Source organism: Pterocles gutturalis, unplaced genomic scaffold (assembly GCF_000699245.1).
Source record: "Pterocles gutturalis isolate BGI_N339 unplaced genomic scaffold, ASM69924v1 scaffold5879, whole genome shotgun sequence".
NCBI classification, from domain to species: Eukaryota; Metazoa; Chordata; class Aves; order Pterocliformes; family Pteroclidae; genus Pterocles; species Pterocles gutturalis.
Window position 1 is genome coordinate 59,456 of NW_010135522.1, and position 9,637 is coordinate 69,092.

Sequence of the window (9,637 nt, forward strand, 5' to 3'; positions counted from 1 at the left end):
GATGTTTAAACGTTCCTCCCCTACCCAATAGTATTTTTTACAGTAAAAAGTTCAGTCTTCCAGCTTATTTTAACACTTAATATAGCAGGAACACAGGCTCCTACTTAAACAGCTGATTTTTTAGGAGTATGTCCCTTTTGCTGCAAAACTGTGCACACACTCAAGTACTACTATGAATATACTGTAACAAATGTACATGGATCATCATATAAGAATCGCCACTAACATGTCTGGGAGTTGCTTTGTGTTACCAGTAGAGACTAAGAGATTATCTTTACTTTTCCCACCATTTATTCCCTCCTTGGTACTTGGATTCAGCCACTGATGCCACTGCCGAGGAATTCAAAGCCACCCATTAACACCACTTCTTTATTTACCCTGTGAATTGACACCCCTCATTACTACTCTCTTCCTGAAAGGTTTAGAAAGATGAGTGAAGTCCTACACAGGAAGAGACTCACAGGGTCATTTAAGCATTTTAGGTCCATGTAGGAGCTCAAGTCCTGTCAGCACGCCCAGCTTGTAGATTTCTTCACCACATTGTTAAGGAAAGAAAATGTTATTGCCTTAATACAATCTCTGTTGAAAGAGATATCATTTTATTAGTTTGCATGCTGTCCCTTTGATGTGCTCAGACTCTACTAACACCTTTATTACCAGCACAGCTCTGATTATCCCTGCAGTTTGCTTTTTGGTGCATAGAATGCTTGCTTTGAACAATTATGTTGTTTAGACACTTGTATAATTTAAGAGGGATCTGATAATTATTGCAAATCTTACTGTTTGGTGTACAGAACTGAGCAATTTTACTAACAGTTTTTCATTTAAATAGGGTTCATTTTAATCTCATCAGCCGAATAATAGCTGCCCATGAAAGCAATGTTCTTTCTTTGTAACCTTCCCATACCAACCAGATGATTTTTCTAGAAGACAAGATATTACTAGAAAGTGCTGCAAACAAATATTCGAAGACAATTATATTTCAAAATGGGGAAAAATAAGGATATAGTTTTCATGAAAATTTATTTATCTCTGCTTTGGAAGACTCAGCAAAATAAGGTTGCAAAAACCACACAAAGTACGTTTGGGCACCTCTTTCAACCTCAAAGAGCAAGGGCTTACAAAAATAACTTAAATTCTGGATTTGCAGGTAAAAAACTGCAAAATATTATTCAAGAATTAACATAGTCGCGCGCACACACACATTCACTAGACTTCTAAGAAAATACTATATTGAGATCACTATTTTGAAATTTTTGAAAAAAGTTCTGGGCAATAAAACATGGCCACACTTTTAAAGAACAAGGATAAGGGGAGGAGGGAAAGACAAAATGGTCTAAATTTGGGATTGTTCTCAAATTAAAAATCCAATATCTGTGAATGTGATCAGATATTCATAAGGCATTCATATTTAGCTTTTATTTAATATGATTTTTGGAGTTAATTTTACCAGATGAGAAAATAAAGACTTATTGGGGAAATTCAGCTCATCTCACAAACAGTGGAAGCAGAATGGTCGACATAGCAAAAACAGACAGGTTTGAATTTGAGATTTTGAAAAACAGAAAACATAAACATTATACTAAAAAAAAAAAGAGGAAGAGAAATTCAATTAATATTCAAATTTGGATCAAGTATTATACCTTATCATAAAAAGCACAAGAACTCAAGCCTAACAATTATATTTTGATAGATGTTTATCAAACTTCCTTTTGAGAATGCCTTTATATCTGAGAAGCAACACAATCGCATGAGTAATAATAGAAACACCCCAGACTATAGAAGTCCATACAGGTACTTGCATAACTTCTGATTTGTAGTGAACATGAGCAACACAAGAGGCTGAAATACTCCACAGTAAAGCAGGACTCTCAGACTAAATTAGGATAAACATCTATTTAGCAATAAGAATCTTTATTTAGGCAACCTGACAGTGGCCAGAGAACACTGAGAGAAAAAAAAAAAAAAACAACCAACCAACCCAAAGGTGACTGAGTAAATGGAAACAATCAGAAAGTTCTTATAAGGATTAAGATAATGTTATCCTATGTAAATATTTTTATTTTTCATTTTAGAGTTGTAATTACATTTGAGAATAGTATGGGCTAGCACATAGATGACTGTGGCAAAATTTAGTGTTTTTCAAAGTTATCAGGATTTGACTTATCCTGAAATATTTTGAAGTGAATAACCACCTCATGGTTTAAGGCTGTCTCAATTAGAGACTAGCAACTGTGCTGTAGAAGAATAAATATCTTATTGTTTCTATATGTTAAGTTTTTAAACACAAAAAGAACTTGTCCCTTCCTTTCTCTCGCAAAACAGGACTATGAACGCACCACAGAAACTCTCGCTGTGTGCTTGTGCATGTGTGTGCACAGGAGATCTTATTGCCAAGAACTGTTCAGGCAACCACTGTAGCTGATATAAGAATTTGCCATAAATCACTGGGATTGTATCACATAAATCACAATTTTCTGAAACTAGTATTTTGCACTCCGCAAGTTTCTTCAGGATAATCAAGCAGTGAAAGAAAAAGTGCATATAGCTCACCTTGTATGGACCTGGTCACAAACATAATTTAGTAGATTACAGTTAGAAGGTTACTGCTATTATTTTTCTTCTTATTATATATTTTTGTGGACATTTATTATACAATATGTGCTTAAGACTGTCTGTTCCATATATATTTTTGACTATCAGAAGTCATTACTAAAATTTATTTTATTTTTCATTTGCAGATCTATACAAAGCACATCTTAATCAAACTTAACAGAAAAAAAACAATTAAATAACAAAAAATCTAAAAATATTATCCTACTTTATCTTGCTAACTTAAAACTCAAAGCCTTACAGATAGCTATTGTTGACACAATCTTAACAGAACAATCTGCCAGACAGCATCTATTCATTTATTTGAAAGGTAAACACGCCAGCATCAACAAATTCAAGTTTCTCTTGCTCCAAGACAGCTACATCTTGTCAGAGACAGACTCAACTCACAACACCTTCACTTTGTGTGAAGGTTATTTACCTTATTAGTGAAAGAGAAGCATGCATTAATGGAACTAGAGATTTTACAAGGAATGGAAGAATCCACATCGGTTTGTTCCCATTACAGACTTCAGGGACTACCATTAGTAATTCAGCTATGTCATCCTTAAATTCCCTTTGGGCTCTTGAGTGAATATGTTCTCCATATTTTGCTAGAGACCATTCTGTGTAGCCAGGGGCAAAGTAGCTGTGATCAAGTTTGTGATACAGAGACACCTCTGCAGAATCCTCCCTTGCATACGCACACCAGACCATGCCATTTCCTCCACAGTAAATCCCAACGGAAATGTGCTCTTTTATACTCTCTTTCTTGCAGGTTTCCTTTATACTCTGATCATCATTTGAATGCACAGGGTCTTTGGCAAGGCTTTTGCTCCTGATGGGTCAGAATCTGTACTTATAACCAGTTTTAACTCTTCTGGTTAGTTGCTCTTCAAGCTCTACTTTGCTTTTTCTAATTCTGCTTCAACAAGTGATTGGGCAACAATGTAATGCTTTCTAGTTTATTTGGATACAATTCGGGTTTTGAAGTTTGATCTCTCATTTCTAGAAACCTGCATGTTGCTACTCAGCCATGTTAACTTGCTGTAATGCTCCTGCAAGCCCCTCCTAATGGGTAACAGGCACTGGTACTGTCTGATCAATTATTTCAGACCAAAGCTTGAAAGAATTTCACTTTTTACATACCTTTTATCTTCTTTTACAAAAATGAGAAAGTTTGTTATTTATTCCCTCTTTTAAGTTGGTAAACCTGTGGTGTCTGGTTTTGGCCTTTTCTGATAGTGCATGAAAAGTTCCCAAGAACATACCCACCCCTGGGATGGGTGCAGAGCTACTGTCACTTTATGTCCTCTTTGGAATAAAGGGAGTAAATACAGCTGTTCTGCACAGCCTCTACAATGAATGTTCAAGGGAAAACAATACAGCTAAGCTATAACTTACCTGAGCAAGAGTGTAATGATATAAATTTACAGTAATGAGAAGTTTTAATTTGATACCAGAAACCAGAATGAACAGATGAGATCATGTTTCAACTAGTGAATGTAATATTCACTGTTACTGTCAGGAGTCACTTGTCTACAAAGAGTAATGCCGTTACTGTTATTTATAAGGAAGTCACTAGAAAAAATTACCAAAGCAAAGCACAACAGCATTACAGAATTTACGGAACAACAAATAAACCCACATATTATCTGGATACTGGGGAGGGGGTGGGGAGTCCATTTTCTAAAGAGACCAGTTTATTTGCACATTAATAAATATTTATTTAGGATACGGAAACCAGAAAATCTGTATTTTTAATTCTCTTAGCTTTGCACTACCAGTCCTGTTTTTTTTCCTTTTAGCCCAGAGCCCCTTCTATAATTCATATTGCCCAGTACACAGTTTTATCACTTAAGTATAGGAGCTATATAGCCATCTATGTAAAGTGCTTTAAACAGGAGTTTGATTAGAGCTACATTTCAAGCTCAAACATGTATGGAAAAAAGTGGAGATGCTTAAGATCTTGATGACTTACCTATATTGGGGTACTCTTTGTGAACCTGGATACTGATCTGAATGCAGATAAATCAAATATATTAATTTTTCTTATGTTTCCACTTGAGAGATAAAAATTGCTCCTGTAACTCTGCATGAGAAAGCTAGAAAAGCTGCAAAGTACAATGTAGTAAGATTACCTGCTACTCAACCTTCTCCCAAGGTAATCTAGACCGATCTGAAGGTCTGAAGGACATAAGTTCCTAGAAAATCCCAGTATGTTCTGAGTCCCCCCTCTGCACTACCCCCTTTCTTCTAGTTATAAAGAGATTGTGCAATATTAAGGATCTCAGAGTTGATGTACACATTCTTACATGTGTGATCAGAGCCTTTCAGCCATTCAAGCATGTTGTCCTTTCATAAGGAGTTAGGCTTGCAACCTATATTTTAATCTTGGTTAAAAAACACCAGGTCTTTCATTTATTTAATATTTAATATTTTTTTTCATTTATTCTTAAAGTTAAGAGATACCTTTCAATTTTGCATACCATACGCCCTCCTTAGATTTTGTGAGTGAATAAGGAAACTGAATTTCAGAACAGGGTTAATAGTTTGCACTGGATAGCAATATACATGCATTTTGAACTACTTCAAAATACAACAAAGCAATAAGCAGCTCTAGAAAAGAAAGAGAGAGAATCAGGATATTTTGATAGAATATCAGCAATCAAATAACTATATCTGTTCCCATAACAACCTTCACTGTTCCATCAATAGTTATACATGATGACTATTCACAACTCATGCACATCTACTTCACCACTATTTTATTTATCAGAATAGATGCAATTGAAGAGAATAATCATTATAAAATAATAAAATATCCTTAAAAAAAAAATCCTAAGAATAAGATTCAGGGTTTCTATTTTCTGATAATATAATCTCAGAAATTATTTCATTACTTTAATTTAAAAATGGGTATTATCCAAGTGAATGGATACATTTCTTCTTTCTCTACAGCCAGAAACCCAGCACCGTTTTAAATAGGAAAGATTATCCATTTCTTTCTCTTCCCCCTTCCCACCCCCAAGGAGTGGAATAAGAGGGAAAAAAGGAGATGAAAAAGAACTGTAACACCCTTTCCATTTGCTTATGTTACATGCAAAGGGCCATGCTTCTACCAATGCTACAACACGCAGCTGCAACTGTACCTAGGTTGCTTTTTTAGCTTCTCAAATTATTCTTACGTTACACATGATTTTTCTACAAAGACGACAGTTGACAAGAAACATATGAAGTGTTTCTGAGTCCTTTTACACGGAAAGTATGCTATATGCAATAACATGCTCAAACAAAAATTTAACCCCTCCCTCAAAAGCACCCCCGAAAACCCCACACTTTCATCCTTCACTGTTGCTAATCTAAACAAACTTCATAGATAAGGGATCTCCTTGGGATTTCAGCCATCTCTACAGCTATCAGCCCAAAAGATCCAATTAATCCTATTAAAGGTCCATCATTAAGTTGCACCTTGAAAGTAAACATCTTCTGAAATTTATGTTGAAGACAATAATACAAGCACATTTTAGGATTAGTTAACGTGAAGTCTACTGCATGTCATGGGGAGCCGATAACAGTAATTTACAAGACAGAAAGAAAAACCAGTGGCTGAATATCTTGTTTTCCATCACAGAAGTGATAGAGACAGAGAAAGCAGGGAAAATCTCATTTGGTGAATCCTGAATTTTTACCCTTAAAAATCCTTACTGTTGACAGACTTTGTAAATCTTGAAGAGTTCTGGGGAAAATGTTACATATTCAACCAGTATTGCCATTACAACTGAGGCATTTAGCATTTTTGCAATTTGTTCAATACTTAGTTAATAACTAAGGTTAAACATTTGATTAAGCAGACAGTTTTTATACATTTCCAAAATACTAATGCTTAAAGAAGCAATTTGTCACTGCACACATACAGGGGTTTTTGTGCTCATCTGGAAATCACAGTGTATCACACAGTGTATCACACAGTATCCCTTTTCCTGTCAGGATTAGGGTTTCAACACAATTCTCACTGTATTGTTTGCAAACTAGACATATCAAGGAAGAGCAGTAAAGAGGCTCTGCTTCTGTTCACAAGAAAGGCACAACTTACCTTGTGAAAGTTCCTGAAATATGCTGCCTTCTCATCTGGAAATTTTTCTAGCCTCCTGGGTCCTTTACTGGATGCCTTCTTGAAAACCAACCAACAGCGCCTGAAAATCTGCATACAAAATCAATGGATTATATCAGCTTTTCTTTAAAGGTGGACAGTATCACAAACATGTTCAGCTACGTAATTGACATAGGAAGAAATTTTAAAATTACAATAATGTATTTTAAAAGTTCGTAAAAATTCTGAGAATGCCAGTTATTTCTACAATCCCAGTTCCTCAAGTTATACATATTGATTGTCAGTACTTTGCAGACTCTTTTGCTTCAATTTCTTTCATGTATGCTAAATTTGACAACTCCTGAGATGCAAGTAAATCCATTAATTTTGAATATGAAAAGAACTATAAGGCTGTCAACAGAGAAAGTACTTTGAGAAATCACTACACGCATTTTTACCTTTCATATACTCTATTTCTACAAGAGTATCGATACCATTGAGAAACATTTGTTGCGGCTTTTACAAAATACAGTAATCATCAGAGCTTGTGTGCACAGAAAAGAAAGTTGAAATAAGCACCAATGTGACCATTGCTGGACAACAACATCTAGTTCTCTCACTTGTTAAATGACAAAGTTTCTAAGGAAAAACTATGCAGATTATTTAAGTTTGGGAACATGTAGTGAAAAATAAAATCCTTCAGAAAGCACAAAACAATATCATACTCTCATTTTAGGTTCTGCTTAAAATGCATTCTTAAGCAAAATGGGTACTTTATTAAACCATTTACCAAGCATTCTGGTGGTATTGCCATAACCAGAAGTTTAAAATCAGGACTGAATTATCAAATAAGAATACATTTGCAGTTCAAAGAGAAGCTGATTAAGGATAATCCTCTAGACTACATTATGCAAGTAAGGGATTAGGTATTAATCTAGTTTTATCATCTATGAAAATAGTCTATTTTATTCTCCTCTTCAGTATTTGCACAGCTCTATAAAAAATACCATACAGAATTTTATCTTATTATCTCAAGGATACACTGAAAACAAAAAAACTCCAATAGCAGTTAACGGTTCCACTGGCCATATGTGGAAAAGAGCCTTATTTCTTCAGAAATTCTACAAAATTTAATGAAACAGCACAAGAAGTACAGTACTATTTAACTGGATCAGATCAAATGCATCTCCCATTAAAAAAAAAATAATCAAGGAAATATGAACAGAGAGCTAAAATGAGTCTTCCCCTCAGTGTAATGCCTTCTCAAATGAGTAATAAGTATAGTGTCATTAAAATAATTAAGTTTAATTAGCCACATTCCAATATAATAACACTGACACTATCCTTTTGTCATTATCTCAGATGGATGTTATCAGTCAAAATAAATGTTTTATTTTAAAAACCTACCAAGTATCAATATGTTTAATTATGAAGACTTTTGGAAAAAAACACAGCTTTTAACGAAATCCTCTGCAAGTATACAAAGTTCTAGCTTTTTTCTACTAAGGTTGTAAAGTGGCAACTGTGCAACTGTACAACTGTACTTTCTATCTCAGAAATTACTTCACCTAACCTGGGGGAAAGCGAAGACAATATCATATTTCCTGAAAAAAAAATGACATTACACTGTGGGACACCATAAACCATCTTTATCAGACAGTACCTTCTCCAAGTAACATCTTGGCAGTGTTGCAGCTTATTTTACCAAAGCTACAGCATTGCTCCCACAGTTATCTCTTGACTAACCCATATTAACTCTTCTTGTTATGGTGTGAAAAGCTCCACTTTGTCAGGTAACACCCAGGTAGAGGATATTCACGCTGTTTTGACTTTACTAAAAGCAATGGCACCAACTGTCCAAATGGGACATATTTATTAATTTAATAAAAGTGTCACTTTTAATAATACTCCTGGTTCTTCTGGGATCTGGGTTGGTGGCATTTTTTTTCTACTCTATGTGTATTTTCAGTCCATCTCTCTTCATCTGAGGAAAGTCTATTCCCAAGGTGTTCTGTATCAAGTTAAAAACCATTGCATTAATTTCAACTCTTTTCTTGATCTCCTTATTTCCATTATCTGTCCTCCATAGTTTACAGTCCTCACAGACTTCTCTAGAAAAACAGATTAACCTACAGTCACCATGTCAGTGGTGGTGGGTTTTAGCACAGCCATGGAATCCACATTTTTCTGATGACCTGAATTTTGGACAACTGGTGTTAAGGACACAGAAGTTTCATGCCAATTGACAGAGTAAGTTTTTTCAGGTTTGTTTGGTTTGTTGGTTTTTTATTATGGCACAGACATTTTCTGTTATAATGCAAAGTATCAGCTAGATCCAGTATGTCAGAAGTATCCCTAATAAATGGAAAACTAGATGTGCAAAAACAAGGAGTCAGATTTCTCACTGCAAGGATGAGAACATTTCCCAGATAAAAGGTCATCTAATCCATGTTCCAAAGCAATTCCTTCAGTGATAAATGAGCAGGGTCTCCTGAAAGACAACTTCAGCCTTTTTTTCACTGGAAATCAATCTGAGACAGTGTGGCAGCATGTTTGAGGGTTTGCAGCTGAACTGACAAAATTCAAGAGGAAGGCTTTGACCCCCTTATTAGTTGGGGCTTCAAAGTATCCATCGAAGACGGCTAGATGACAGTTATCTTCAAAGATGCTCCTCTTAGGCCTTTTCCCAAAGTGCTGCATTGGGGTGAAATCGAAGGCTTCAGCATTTAGACTGCAGGAATGAACAGCCCTTGCTTTTAAAGAACACTGAATACCAAGAGGAGGAAACCATAGGTTTTACCTTTAGACTGTTACTGCTTCAATTTATTGACATCTGTTTTTTCCAGACCTTTAGGGGGAGGATAGCTCTGAAGAATGCAATGGCTCAGTGAGGACTCCTGATATGGTATGCACATACACCAAGGTACATCCTTGCACTTGGATTTAATTTTT

At 35.3% G+C, this 9,637-nt stretch overlaps 1 protein-coding gene across 1 annotated transcript in view; it reads right to left on the reverse strand.

The window, feature by feature from the left end:
* The window catches only part of LOC104467942 (docking protein 6), a gene marked incomplete at its 5' end in the record, with an annotated part of 60,315 nt that extends 53,519 nt beyond the window's left edge, over positions 1–6,796 (reverse strand). The window contains one exon of the mRNA XM_010081916.1: positions 6,689–6,796. Within this exon, the coding sequence (XP_010080218.1) occupies positions 6,689–6,796 (108 nt within the window). The remainder of the gene's footprint in view (positions 1–6,688) is intronic.
* Between the last annotated feature and the right edge of the window lie 2,841 nt (positions 6,797–9,637).